The following is a 15,760-nucleotide window of genomic DNA, read 5'->3' as shown; positions in this document are numbered from 1 at the left end:
ACATAATAAATTTGTCTCAAGAAGGCGTGTGCTGTACGTGTACTCGTCGGCCTGATAAACTATCTCTGAATGCGTTCATTGTATCGAGTTCGAAGTGTTGGTGAATCGTCGCGATTACGGCTGTATCTCTCTCGTTCATGCGTAACACGAAGATGTGTGCTGACCATCGGTCAGAGTTCGAAATTCTTTCTTAATTACAGCGCTTTGATAACGCACAGATTTATTATATTTACGATTCTAAAATTATACTTTCTCGAACTCTCGTCCAATTTTTCACGATCGTCCGTTCACGCAGCTACATATACGCGTTGACCGAATTATTTAATCCGCTCTCGTTCCTTCTTGCGCATGTTTCAAGTTATCAAAAATTTGATAATCATTGTTGTTTTTAAAAAGTGATGCTTGAAAATATCTTTAATCTATTTTTAATTGTAATTTGTATTATATATTTTTTAATATTATGATATATTATATTATAAAATAATAATATATATTATATTAATATATATTATAATATATATTACAGGGTTTGTCCGGAAAGTAATGCGTCGCATTTTTTTAAAAAAGAATTTATTGATCGCATAGGTAAAACAACTTAAAATTGTTCGAAGTATGACCCTTCTGCGTCAATACATTTTTACCAACGCGATTTCCATGCGTCATAAGATTTCTGGAACTCCTTGACTGGGATGCTGTTCAGGGAGGCCGTCGAAGTAGCTTGTACGTTGTCAACCGACTCGAGCTGTTGTCCTTTGAGCTCCCTTTTCAGCCGAGGAAATAAAAAAAAGTCCGCCGGGGCCAAGTCGGGACTGTAGGGCGGCTGCGGCACCGTTGCCACACCGATCCGGGTCAGGTAGGCCGTAATAACAAAGGCGGTGTGAGCCGGCGCGTTGTCGTGATGGAGTTTCCATGAAGCGCGGATCTCCTTTCGGACGCGGGCGATCCTGTGATTCAGTCTCTGAAGCACTTCCTTGTAAAATTGAGCGTTTTCGGCAAGTTCAATAATTCCGACATTAAGCGAACATTCATTCGACGGTCTGAATTCAATAATTGGCGCACACGAGTCACATTGTCGTCCGTTCGCGATGTTGACGGGCGTCCTGCGCGGGCCTCGTCGGCGACCTCCTTCCGACCTTCTCTAAACATCTTGTGCCATCTGTTTGACTGCGATTTGGAAAGGCAATCGTCCCCGAAAACTTTCTTGAGCATTTCAAAAGTTTCCAGCGGCGTCTTGTCCAGCTTCACGCAAAACTTTATCGCATAGCGTTGCTCTATCGTTCTCTCCATCACAAGTTCGACGCGACCACTAAGCAGAGGTTCACAGAATAAGCCGTCCTAACCCTCCAAGCGCATGGAAACAATTGAGCGACCTACCGTTGGAAAGCTAAGGGTACCCCCGTTCCTCCCCAACCGGTCCCATCGCTCTGCGATGTATAGTCGCGTCACAAAAAAATGCGACGCATTACTTTCCGGACAAACCCTGTATATATATATATATATATATATATATATATATATATATTATAATATATATTATATATATATATATATATATATATATATATATATTAAAATAATATTTATATTATATAGTAATATATATTATAATGATATTTAATTATATTATATATAATAATATATATACTATAATAATTTAATATAAATAGTGATTGTGAGTGTGTAATACACATATTATGTAATTTGTATATTTTTGAATGCTATATTATGTGACTTGAAATCTACCTATTTTCTGTAATTAAACACACATGATGAAACGATGAAATGATCGTTCATGATATTGGAGATGGTAGAGTGCACATATGTGCTCCAAATGCATATGTGATGAATCTCTCTGGAATTACCACCGACTGCAAAAGAACACTTACTCCCTGTCAATTTGCAGATTTCAATATCATTAGCAGTGTGTGTCTGAGCAATATTTGACGAACAGCACGTCGGCAGTGGAGCCTAAATCGACGTCACTTTTATCTGAATCGCAGACGGCAGCGTTGCGACCTTAAATCAAGACACAATACTTTTATACCCTTCTCGACGGCACGCCGTCCATTGTACGAGATGCTACGCTTGATCAATCTTGCGTGAAGCGCTGATTAAAAGTGTAACGCTTAGAAATTACCAGGGCGTCCCCTATACATCCTCGATAACCGTCGTCAATTAGATTGGAAGGACACACCGGATGCTATAGCCTCACTTCTATCAAACAGTCTTATCCGGCTTTATTATTAAACACTGAAAACAAATTGGTTAAATTAACAAATATTTAGTTCAATACTGTCAAACGAGTTATTTATTTCAAGCAAATAAATATTTTTTATATCGAATCAATATTTATTAAATTCAAATAAATGATTTATTTGACAGTATTGAAATAAATACTTATAAGAATTAACTAAATTTTTTTGAGTGAACGTATGCACGTGAAAGGTGAATAGCGAATGATTATAAAAATATATAGAAATATATTACAAAATGTGTAGAATTAATCTTTAAATAGGCATGTGTATTTCAACAATGAAAGAATCAAATATAAAAATTGATTTTTATCGACAGATCATCATTTTACAATTTATTCCAAACTAAAAACTTCTTGTAAATTTTAAGCCCAAGAATAAAGCCCATTTTTAATTAAATAATAACATTTTAATTAATAAATATTGACCTTTTATTTAACTTTATTATCATGTTTGTGTAAATGATAACGTAATTGTGAATAAAAAATGTAGATTAAGTTGGTTTTCTCTGAATAGAACAAATTGCATAATTGATGATTCGTTTTTGATAAACCTTGATTGAAGTTCACGATTTATAATTTCCGTATCTTATATTCGTGAAATCGATAAGTTTTCAAATAAATTAGAAGCACTCATGCTATTGGATATTGGAGTCGTATTATTTAATCAGAAGCTGTTTAGAAAATCACACACAGATGGGAGATGACTTTATTTGAGTGGTTTCGTGTATAGTGTATACTTTCATTAATTCACGATCGCGTGATTTAGAAGATTAGACCAGGTGTTGTATTTCAATTGTGAAATAACTGCTCATAAACACGCCCATCGATAATCGCATGCGATTGCGGCTGACCATTCGTGTATATTTATATGTATGTATCTGCACACCTTGAAATTTGTATAAAAATTTCAAGCTTTCGAGAATATTAATTTTTTATTTCATGGATCGTGCAACATTATTTCTTTACATTCATTATACATATAGGTTCGTTTGTTTCGTATCTTTATTCGTAAAAATATTTAAAATTTATTATATAATTGTTTTAAATTGATTAACTTAATCTTCTATAACACTCAATTTATTATTTCTCAAATTAAATTCCAAATAAATACAATATTATAGAATGGAAGATTGATGTTCAAATAATTGATATAATGTAAAAAGACTTGCACACCTGAAATTTGTATAAAAATTTCAAGCTTTCGAGAATATTAATTTTTTATTTCATGGATCGTGCAACATTATTTCTTTACATTCATTATACATATAGGTTCGTTTGTTTCGTATCTTTATTCGTAAAAATATTTAAAATTTATTATATAATTATTTTAAATTGATCAACTTAATCTTCTATAATACTCAATTTATTATTTCTCAAATAAATTCCAAATAAATACAATATTATAGAATGGAAGATTGATGTTCAAATAATTGATAATGTAAAAAGACTTGAATTTACAACAGGATTAGACAATCTCTAAATTGATCAAGCTTTGTGCGGTCGAATATTTGTATTCTCGAGTCAAGATCAAAGACAAAGGTCGCAAAAGATCCTTTTTAGGGTCCGGATCAATTTTGCGCGGTAACTTCTAAGACGATCGGGAGTTCTTTACACTGCGTGTCTAACATTTGGAGATGACGATCTGCCGAATGGAAACAGGATCGGGACGTCCCAACTGTCCGGTGCCGCTCCAGAAAACCAATGACGAAAGGGATTCCCGAAAAGATCCTACGCTAATTATAGGTTCGACGGCTGTTCCACGATTGTTTGAACGTGTCAGCCCCTTGTTTGCGGCTTTCTAAACGTGCCGCTCTTCTTTAGATTTTTCTCTCTTTCCCTGAGCTATACACACTTTAGCGATTATCACACGTCTCGACAAAGCTGTAAGCTATTTCATATTTTTACGAAATACGCGCTGATTTCTATTAGTTACATCAAATAGATTTTTGTCTTATTGTTAGTTTATCAGGGTGTCCAGCAGACGCAATAAAAAAAATTCCCTGTCTTTTTCAGATTTTCCGAGACCAAAAATTCATTTTTTCCCTGACTTTTTAAGATTATTTTTTCCAAATATATAACTTGCATATATTTATATGATAACAATTAAATGTTAAATCACGAAATCCTTGAGATATTTTTGTCAACGATGAAAAGATTCAAAAGTCAAAACAAAAATTTAAATCAATTATACAATCTGCATTATGTACGATAATCGAAACGAAGGTGTCACTATAAACTATTTAAATAACCATTTTTTTTATTTATATTAGATCAAATTTTTTAATTTTGTCTCTGTCAAACACGTTGAAATAAAGTAACACGATGATGAAAATATAAATTAACGAATCGATTTTTAACATAGAAAATTAGCATGCTGGGAGTCAAGGAAAAGTTTATATTTATTCAATAAAAAATTTCAAATTATTGAGACCAATGTAGAATAATGTGAAAAAATCCAGATAAAGTTTTCCTGACTTTGTCCTCATAATTACAGATTTATACACGGAAAAAAATTATTAAATTAATAAATATATTTATTTCAATACTGCCTAATAAATCATTTATTTGAAACAAATAAATATTTGTTTTAAAAAAAGATTTTCTTATATCAAATAAATATTTTTCACATCAAATCAATATTATTACTTTCAAATAAATGTTTTATTAGGCAGTATTAAAATAAATATTTATTCAAGTTCAATACATTTTTCAGTGTAAAATTCCTTGACAATGTCCAGTTTTCCAGATTTCCCTGACCGCTAGACACCCTGTTTATACTTGTCGATCGTCCTATCTTTTATAAATATTGCGAGTCACTTGTTGACATAGATATATACAATTTTATTCTAAAGGCCTAATTATATATAATTATTAGATCCTATAATAAAACTGTATTTTTCATATTCTTTCTCTTTGTTCTCTGAGTAATGGGTCAAACGTGGTTCGTACTCGGCGACGAAATAAGATCAAGACGATAATAAGGATACTGTGTCATTTATAACTGCCTACTAATTTGTACCATAAACGCCGTACACACGCAGGTAGAGAATGAATTCTCTCGCATATGTGAGTGCTTGCGTATTTACCTGAGGATCTTCGTAGCCAATCATAGTCATCATCAGGGTCGGATTTAATCGTCTAACATACCGATGTCAACTGACTTTTCAAATTTAACTCGAGGAGAATGTGACAACGACCAGATATTGTAAGATTTTGCTTTTCGAATTCTTGCCTCTTATGTCTTCTCCAATTTAAATATACGTCAGAAAAAAAAAGTAACTATAAACTTAAAAATTTCTCTATTAAATCTCTCCTTCTCCGCAATTTTATATATTAGAATGCGCGAGATAGCATAAATCTAAAGAAGTATATATGTGTCAAAGAAATATGTCTACAAAAATAAATAAATATTTATAGAAATTGTAAAAAATGTTCTTTTCCATTTTTGATGAAGATAATCTCGTAGTGAAAAATTAATTTTCTTCGTATTAATTGTTGTCCTCTCAAACATTTCTTTTCAATATAACTCGGTGTATATTATCTTGTCTTTATCTACGACGATTAGTTGTACGTCCCTGGCTTATCTTAGTCGCTAGCGTATCTCCGGCGGGTCCATTAGTAGAGAGACGGTCCTCCGTTGAGAGAAGGCGCGACTGCGCGCCCTTTCGAAAGCAAGCGAGACTTTTCTCTTGGAGGCAGCGGAGGCCGAGAGAGGCCCAGGCGGATTTATGAATTGCCCAAATAATTTATTAAGCGTAATTTTCAATGGGGCCCAAATTGAATCTGATTTAAGTACAATGCCGCATTGTGGCTGGCAGGCCAGCCCGACTCAAGCAGAATGCGCGCCTTGATTCGAGAGCTCGCGAGAGAGCCTAAGAGAAGGTGCTAACTAGTCTCGTGGACGACGAGACGAGCCTCTTCTCCCTCGCGTTCACCATTCCTTCTTCGTCCCTCCCTTTTCATCATTTCTCTCGCACCTTCGTCTTCTTTTTTTATCCCTCGTGCTTCTCCCTGCTCGTTGACCGCCTCGGCCGCGCGTTTGTCTTCCTTCCACACGATTCACGTTAGACGCCCGTCCGGTGGACGTCGATTTTCCACGAGTCGGATGACATCAGCACGAATACGCGCCGATCGAAGAATGCTTTTTGATTGGGCACCGAATGTACCTATCAATGGCTAATGAGCTAATGACCTTGGCTCGCGGATATATCGCTTAATTGGGCCCGTCGAATCGAAGACGCGTCCGCGCGCGCTTGGAAAATAAATAATGCACTGACTGTCTTCGATTATCGAGCGAGATCGTGGACCAGAGATGTCTGACGTATTTCGCGACGTGTATTTGAGAACTGATCATCAGACCGTAAGAACTTTATAACGTACAGTTATTGTGTATGACAATACAATAAAATGTCTATGATATAGATGTGATTTTTAATCTCGCATAAAAATAATCCCTACGTATTTCTAATGAAAATGATATAACAAAGTGTCCAGCGGATTCAATAAAAAAATTCCCTGACTTTTTAGTATTATTTTTTCCAAATATATAATTTGCATATATCTATGTGATAAATCAATTAAACGTTAAGTCGTGAGCACATTGAAATAAAATAACACAACGATGAAAATATAAATTACAACACAAAAAATTAGCGTGCTGGGAATCGAGGAAAAGTTTATATTTATCTAATAAAAAATTGCAAATTATTGAGAGCAAATGTAGAATAATGTGAAAAAATCCAGATAAATAGTAAAATTTCCTGATGTTTAGGATTCAGAAAAATTTGCCGCGCTCGATCGAACGAAAATTCACGAACAGTCGAGAATTTAAGTGAAAGCAATTGCCGCGGGCCTAACACGGCAGCACCTCGCGGCACGCACCGCGGGAAGCGCCGCGGAAGCAAATTTTCGGCCAATTAGCGCGTTCCGCGTGTACCCCTCGCGATCAGGCGGTCGATAGCGTGATCGATGAGGGTAGCATTCCGTCGGGGACAGTCGTCGCGGAGAGAGAGCCGGCGTTGGTCGCAAGTCAGACCAAAGAATTCGCGTTACCGTGTAATAAGTGCGTGAATGTATTATCGCGACAAATACGAACAGATTTGCGCGGTATTGTGTGACATATCGAGAGTGAAGAGTTAACGGGTAATCGGATCTCGTTCGCGACGCAACATACACGTTCTCGCGACGAATTCGCCATTGTCTCGTGCATGCTACGTGCACGTGATCGAACATTACGAGTATTCGGATCCTGCTGGAGGATTCACTGCGATATTCGCGTATCGGTGAATGCATGTCGTGCATTCTCTCTCTCGCTCGTTCTCTCTCTCTCTCTCTCTCTCTCTCTCTCTCTCCCGCGCTCTCTCTCACAATTGTCGTAGTACGCCGTCGCGACGAACTCGCCGTCGTATTGTGCACGCTGCGTACACGTGATCGACTCCTGCGAATATTCGAATCCTTCTGGAGGATTCTGTGTGATAGTTAATTGCATATAAATGCACGTGATCGAACATTACGAATATTCGGATCCTGCTGGAGGATTGAATGTCACATAATTGAAGACAATTATTAAGTCGCGTCAAATCATATGTGCGCGTGTTCGATAAATTATAACGGTCGTCCACAAGAGGACAAATTTGTTGTTGTACGATTCGCGATCGTGACTTTCAAATAAGACATTGTTTTCTCTTGCGACAAAAAACATTGGTGTCGATATCGAACAAACAGTTTTTTCTTTTGTGATCGCGAGCTTCGAAACGTGTACAGCAAACGCTTTCGATTCTCATATCGAGTTTTTGTTCTTTTTTTCTTTGATTTGTTTGTGTCAAGTCCAGGTGACTTTCTGACATGTGAAATAATAAATTGATCTGTTTTTGTTCATCAACTTCAAGACTTCTTTTCAATTCGGCTTCCTACGTAAATCATCAATCTCAGCGCACACATGGGTGCGCGATCACCCTATTAAGATACAGTCCACTCAACAATTATCCTATTGTCCATCCATCACATCTCTCATGAGATTCCTATGATTTCTTTCCAATAAAAAAAAAAAAAAAAACGGGTGAAGGATTTGAGAGGCGGCGCGCGAGACGCGGCCCTAAAAAGGCCGAGCATGCTCGTTCGCCGCAGCTTCGCGTCGGACCACGGTTCAAGCCGCGCGTTCGCAACATTTGGTCCTTCGAGCCGGATTTGAGATTGGTGACGAATTGAAAAGTGAAAAAACTCAAGTAAAAAACACAGTGACATTGCAAGTACATTCAAAATCGGACATCATCAAACGCTATCAGTGCATTCAAAGAGAGTGACAGCTCGATTCGTAAAAGACTAATTTGATTAAATTCAGTGTCGTTGAAACCTCAGTTGATTAAATTCAGTGTCAAAATGGAAGAAGCTCTCGCAAATCAACAAACTGCTTGCTATTCAGTTGCTCGAGCTCTCGACAATTTTAAGAAGATCGGTCGGTCAAATCTGACGGCCGCCAAAATTCGCTCGCGAATGACGAGCTTACAAGACACGTGGACACAATGTGTACGCAATCACGCGACACTGCTGCAGCTTGTTCCTGACGAGAAGCAAGTTTCAATTCACTACTTCAAAAAGGAGACCTTCGCCTTCCACGAGGACCTCTATCAGGCAGCTATGGACTACATGAACGAGTGCTTGGAGGAGCTGGTTCCAGTCGTAAGTCGTGAAACCTCTTTCAACGCTTCGTTCGCGCATACAGACTCTGCGTCATTATCGGTCAAACATCTTCCTCCCATCAAATTGCCGCCGTTCACCGGTAAGATTGAGGAGTGGGAGACTTTTCGCGATCGGTTTCAATCGCTTATTATAGACAATCGCGAATTATCGAACTTCAGTCGCATGCATTTTTTAGTGTCAAGTTTAACAGGCTCAGCTCGCGATGCGATATCAGGTATTAAAGTCACCGCGGATAACTTCTCGGTTGCGTGGAAAGCATTAACAGCGCGTTTTGAAAATAAGCGCCGATTAATTGAGACTCACATTTCGAATTTGTATAATCTTCCGAAAATGACTCGTGAGTCAGCTGTCGAGCTTCACGCCTTACGCGATAAAGCCGAACAAGCGATCTCAACATTGCAACGTCTTAATCGTTCGCCGGACGATATAGTCAGCGACATGTTAGTTTATTTTCTCTCTCAGAAGTTCGATCCCGCCACGCGCCGTGCGTGGAAGTTAAAAACGAGCGATATCGAAAATCCGCCAACATACAAAGAAGTATTAAAATTTATTTCGTCGCGTGCTCTCGCGTTAGAGGAACTTCACCCTCGCGATAACGACAAGACCAAGTCACATGCGAAAGTGACTAGCGCAACAGCGACTGCGTCATTTAATATAGTGTGTTCAATGTGCAAGCAATCGCACATTCTCTCAAAATGTCCGCAATTTGTAGCAAAGAGTCCGATTCAGCGACGCGAATTGGTTAAGAAATTTCGACGATGTTTTAATTGTTTGAGTGATAAACACATGTCGATCAATTGTCAAAGTAATTTCACATGTCGAACATGTAATAAACGACATCATTCTATGATTCATCTCGATTCGGACTCATTGCAACAAGTTACAAATGCGAACAATACGTCAAACGCGAATGACGTCATCGACAACGTGCCTAACGTTACGGCACTCTCATCAGTTACAATGACAACTGCGCCGACTCCTGTTGTCTTATCTACTGCAAAGGTGAATTTGCAGGCGCCTTCTGGACGCTCATTGGTTGTCAGAGCCTTGATTGACGGTGGATCAGAGCTCACGTTTGTGACGGAGCGCGTTGCTCAAATATTACGTCTCAAGCGTATACGAACGCTTACTTCAACGTCGGGAATAAGCTGCGCTGACACCGGTACATGCCGATCTGCGGCTCTGATTCACATCACTCCTCGCAAAAAATCGAAACCAAGGTTCACAACGGTTGCCTATATTATGAAGGCATTAACGAGGTATGCTCCCAGAAACGCTTCGCAATCGCAAGATTGGAAACATATTTCCAATCTGGAATTGGCTGACGATGATCCTACCGGATCAACACCGATTGATCTCATAATAGGATCCGATTTATATAATCACGTACTCGTTCACGTACGTAACGGACCGCTCGGTCAACCAGGTGCAATTGAATCGCATTTCGGATGGATCCTATCCGGAACAACCTCTATCCCGAATCACGTGACACAACCCTCTCATGTGGTAACTTCAACTCTCGTAATTCCGCCTGTTGAGGATGCGAGTCGCGTCGTGCAATCAGCTCAGTTAAATCAACGTTACAGTGTTGTCGCTCATTGTTGTTCTCTCGAAAATCAATTGTCTAAATTCTGGGAGGCAGAAGAAACACCTCAATCAATTGAAATGTCCCCAGATGACGAACAATGCGAAGAACATTTCAAACAAACGCATTCGAGAACATCGGATGGGAGATATATCGTGCGTCTGCCGTTTCGAAACGGCCCACCCATCGAAATCGGTGAATCTCGCGAAATAGCCGCGCGTCGGCTTTCGTCGTTACTTCGGAGAATTAATAATCAACCTGCGATTAAGCAGGAGTATGCTGAATTCATGAGCGAATACGCACAGTTGAATCATATGAAAGTAATCGCACTGGTGGATTCAGTAAATTCACAAGTCGTGTACATCCCTCATCATCCGGTCATTCGAGAGACTAGTTCGACAACTCGGTTGAGAGTCGTATTTGACGCCTCATGCACAACCTCTAACGGTACCTCGCTCAATTCTCACATGTTTACTGGGCCTAAACTACAGTTAGATCTGCAATCGGTTTTATTACGTTGGCGACAGCACAAATACGTTTACTCCGCAGACATAACGAAAATGTATAGACAAATATTGGTCGACTCGCGAGATAGAGATTATCAACGCATCCTATGGATAGATGAAAATTCGAATATTCAAGAACATCAACTCCTTACGGTAACATACGGTACGGCTTCCGCACCGTTTTTAGCTCTTCGAGTCATTAATCAGTTAAACGATGATGAAGGAAGCTCGTTTCCACTAGCATCTGCGGTTTTAAGCGAGAACGTCTATGTGGACGACGTGCTGTTTGGGGCCGAAGATATGCCTCTCCTTAAACAGACTCGAGATCAAGTTTGCAATTTGTTGAAACGCGGTGGATTCGATCTTCGCAAATGGGCGAGTAACAAACCGGAGTTGCTCTCAGATATTTCATCGGATCATCACGGGCTCGCACAGCTTAAATTATTCGAGACTGACAACAATCTGAAGGTTCTCGGTATTTTTTGGAATCCGACGCACGATTGTTTCCAGTTTCAAATTGAATTACCACAGACTCTCCCTTCTACAAAACGAACGATTCTCTCTACCATAGCCAGAATATTCGATCCACTTGGATGGGTCACACCCGTGGTTCTCAAAGCGAAAGTTTTTATGCAGAAATTATGGCGACACAAAGTAGGCTGGGACGACAATCTCTCAGAAGATCTCCTTTTACAATGGAGCGTGATTTATAAATCACTTCCTTACATCAAAAGCATAAAACTTAGTCGCTGGATTGGATGCGATTCAGATACCAAGAGCATCGAGTTACACGGTTTCGCGGATGCTTCCCAAGTAGCTTACGCCGCAGTAGTTTTTTTGAGAGTCACAACATTATCCGGTCATACAACTGTTTCGCTCCTCGCTGGGCGATCCAAAGTCGCGCCTATCAAACCGCTGACAATCCCTCGATTAGAATTGTCAGCTGCGGTCTTATTAGCGCGCCTAATTGAATTTATCAGAAAATCTCTTCATTTCACGAAAATGCCAGTCCATTGTTGGACAGATTCGAGTATTGTGCTTGCTTGGTTAAACAAGCACCCATCTCATTGGAAAACTTTCGTCTCGCATCGCGTAACAGAGATTCAAACACGAGTATCTGATGGCATTTGGCATCATGTCAGTACACATGAAAATCCCGCTGACTGTGCATCTCGCGGTTTACTTGGCACAGAATTAAGCGCCTTCGACATTTGGTGGCGCGGACCTTCATGGTTGAGTCTTAAACAGGATGATTGGCCCACATTCACAATAACGCCGATAGACGAAACACAGTTAGAAGAAAAACCGTGTCAAGTGCATCAAGTGAACGCTAATGAACCGTGGAATCTCACTACTCGATATTCATGGTGGCCAAAATTGATACGTATTACCGCCTACATTTACCGTTTCATAAGGAAGTGTAGAAAGAAACACACAATAGGATCGAACAACAAGTCTCAATATCACGCTCTTACTACAGTTGAATTCAACGAAGCACGAAACTTCTGGCTGAACTTCATTCAGTTAGAACTATTCGAAAACGAGCTCCATAATTTAAAGTCAAACAAACCGTTGCCTACTCACAGTCCAATTCTCTCATTAAATCCGTTCCTGGATTCTGACGGTCTAATTCGCGTTGGGGGGCGATTAGAACACTCGTCATTATCTTTCCAGTCCAAGCATCCAATCTTATTAGCCAACCATACGATCACTACCATGATCATCCGTTATACGCATGTTGTATCTCTCCATGCCGGTCTTCAATCCACTCTTTCAAAACTTAGACAAGAGTTTTGGATTTTGAGAGCAAGAAGTCTAGTAAAGTCGGTTATTTATAAATGTGTTCCGTGTACAAGAGAAAAGGCTCAAGTAGCTAGTCAGCTGATGGGCCATCTACCTACAAGTCGTGTTTCGGCGCCCTCTCGAGCGTTTCTACATAGCGGTGTCGACTACGCCGGACCAGTCTTTACACGTGCTTCAGCCGGCCGAGGAATTACCTCGCGAAAGGCCTATATAGCACTCTTTATTTGTTTAGCCACACGCGCTATTCATCTCGAACTGGTTAGTGATTACTCGACTGCTGCCTTTCTTAACGCTTTTCAAAGATTTTGTGCGCGACGTGGATTACCAGAGGTCATGTACTCGGACAATGGTACTACGTTCGCAGGAGCAGACAAGGAGTTGTCGCAAGCGTATCGAGACGCTCAAAGCGATGTTAACTTTCTCAACTTTATCGTGTCAGATAACATCACATGGAGTTTTATCCCTCCCCATGCTCCACACTTCGGTGGATTGTGGGAGGCAGGGGTCAAAAGCGTTAAATACCACCTTCGTAGGATATTAGGAAATCACACCCTCACTTTCGAGGAACTTACTACCGTGCTTTGTAAAGTTGAAGCATGCTTAAATTCAAGGCCCCTGTGCCCATTGACTGATTCGATTGACGATTTTGAAGTGCTCACTCCGGGTCACTTTTTGATTGGATCGGCAATCACAATCAATCCAGAACCTTCTGTTCTGCAAATCAATGAAAACAGACTGTCACGGTGGCAGTTGTTGCGACAGATCACGGAGCGTTTTTGGAAGCATTGGCACGCCGACTATATTAACACGCTTCAACAGCGAACTAAGTGGCGAAAGGCAAAGTCACTTATCCATATCGGTTCCATGGTTCTGATTCAAAATCCTCTTCTTCCTCCTTGCAAATGGGAACTCGGACGCGTAATCCACTGTCAACCAGGCTCTGACGGATTAATTCGAGTAGTTTCCGTCAAAACAGCGAACTCGGAATATAAGCGTCCCATAACTAAGTTATGTGTGCTTCCAATCGACGTTGATTCTGACGATTCCATCGAGGATCAACCTCGAGTGTCAAGCAATTAGCGATAATTCTAGTGTAAGTTAATTATACGATTCTAATCCTAATTACGTTATAATTTATGTAGCCAGTAAGTCAAGTTTATGTTCATTAGTTAAGTCAAAGCGTGCAAGTAAAGTCGCCAAGGCGGGCGGCGCTTGCAATCCTAAGTTTAAGGTCGTGCGAATTAGTACGAACAGCGGATACTGTTGTTTACGCGATCTGCGTTAAATGTTAAAATCCGTCCGCGATAACAACAGTGATCTTTAGAAGTCAACTTTAAGTCAATATTGTCAGCCGTTTCAGGTCTACAATTTCACTTTAGTGCGATCTGAGCGTAATCAGAAGTTACATCTCAGTATCTTATATATTGCATGGGATCAATCGTGACGAACAATCACACGCAATTAGTTTTCATTTAGCAAACCTCACTCACACGGGAGTGAACGATGCATCCTTGTGTAAGGTATACCGCGAGATCGAGTAGTTTCGAAATTCAAATTTCGAGGCGGGCGGTATGTTTAGGATTCAGAAAAATTTGCCGCGCTCGATCGAACGAAAATTCACGAAAAGTCGAGAATTTAAGTGAAAGCAATTGCCGCGGGCCTAACACGGCAGCACCTCGCGGCACGCACCGCGGGAAGCGCCGCGGAAGCAAATTTTCGGCCAATTAGCGCGTTCCGCGTGTACCCCTCGCGATCAGGCGGTCGATAGCGTGATCGATGAGGGTAGCATTCCGTCGGGGACAGTCGTCGCGGAGAGAGAGCCGGCGTTGGTCGCAAGTCAGACCAAAGAATTCGCGTTACCGTGTAATAAGTGCGTGAATGTATTATCGCGACAAATACGAACAGATTTGCGCGGTATTGTGTGACATATCGAGAGTGAAGAGTTAACGGGTAATCGGATCTCGTTCGCGACGCAACATACACGTTCTCGCGACGAATTCGCCATTGTCTCGTGCATGCTACGTGCACGTGATCGAACATTACGAGTATTCGGATCCTGCTGGAGGATTCACTGCGATATTCGCGTATCGGTGAATGCATGTCGTGCATTCTCTCTCTCGCTCGTTCTCTCTCTCTCTCTCTCTCTCTCTCTCTCTCTCTCCCGCGCTCTCTCTCACAATTGTCGTAGTACGCCGTCGCGACGAACTCGCCGTCGTATTGTGCACGCTGCGTACACGTGATCGACTCCTGCGAATATTCGAATCCTTCTGGAGGATTCTGTGTGATAGTTAATTGCATATAAATGCACGTGATCGAACATTACGAATATTCGGATCCTGCTGGAGGATTGAATGTCACATAATTGAAGACAATTATTAAGTCGCGTCAAATCATATGTGCGCGTGTTCGATAAATTATAACGGTCGTCCACAAGAGGACAAATTTGTTGTTGTACGATTCGCGATCGTGACTTTCAAATAAGACATTGTTTTCTCTTGCGACAAAAAACATTGGTGTCGATATCGAACAAACAGTTTTTTCTTTTGTGATCGCGAGCTTCGAAACGTGTACAGCAAACGCTTTCGATTCTCATATCGAGTTTTTGTTCTTTTTTTCTTTGATTTGTTTGTGTCAAGTCCAGGTGACTTTCTGACATGTGAAATAATAAATTGATCTGTTTTTGTTCATCAACTTCAAGACTTCTTTTCAATTCGGCTTCCTACGTAAATCATCAATCTCAGCGCACACATGGGTGCGCGATCACCCTATTAAGATACAGTCCACTCAACAATTATCCTATTGTCCATCCATCACATCTCTCATGAGATTCCTATGATTTCTTTCCAATAAAAAAAAAAAAAAAAACGGGTGAAGGATTTGAGAGGCGGCGCGCGAGACGCGGCCCTAAAAAGG

General features: G+C 40.2%; 1 protein-coding gene across 1 annotated transcript; it reads left to right on the top strand.

Annotated features, from left to right (window-relative positions):
- Positions 1 to 8,632: 8,632 nt before the first annotated feature.
- On the top strand, positions 8,633 to 13,927 carry LOC114941294 (uncharacterized). Its single transcript, XM_085489296.1, has one exon. It carries the CDS (start codon positions 8,633 to 8,635, stop codon positions 13,925 to 13,927), a length of 5,295 nt encoding a protein of 1,764 aa, XP_085345422.1.
- The last annotated feature ends 1,833 nt before the right edge of the window (positions 13,928 to 15,760 follow it).

The sequence above is a fragment of the Nylanderia fulva genome, unplaced genomic scaffold, assembly GCF_048542155.1.
Source record: "Nylanderia fulva isolate GAGA-0341 unplaced genomic scaffold, ASM4854215v1 Scaffold8, whole genome shotgun sequence".
Lineage (NCBI taxonomy): Eukaryota > Metazoa > Arthropoda > Insecta > Hymenoptera > Formicidae > Nylanderia > Nylanderia fulva.
Note: the sequence above shows the minus strand (reverse complement) of the source record. Positions and strands in the feature narration are given on the sequence as shown.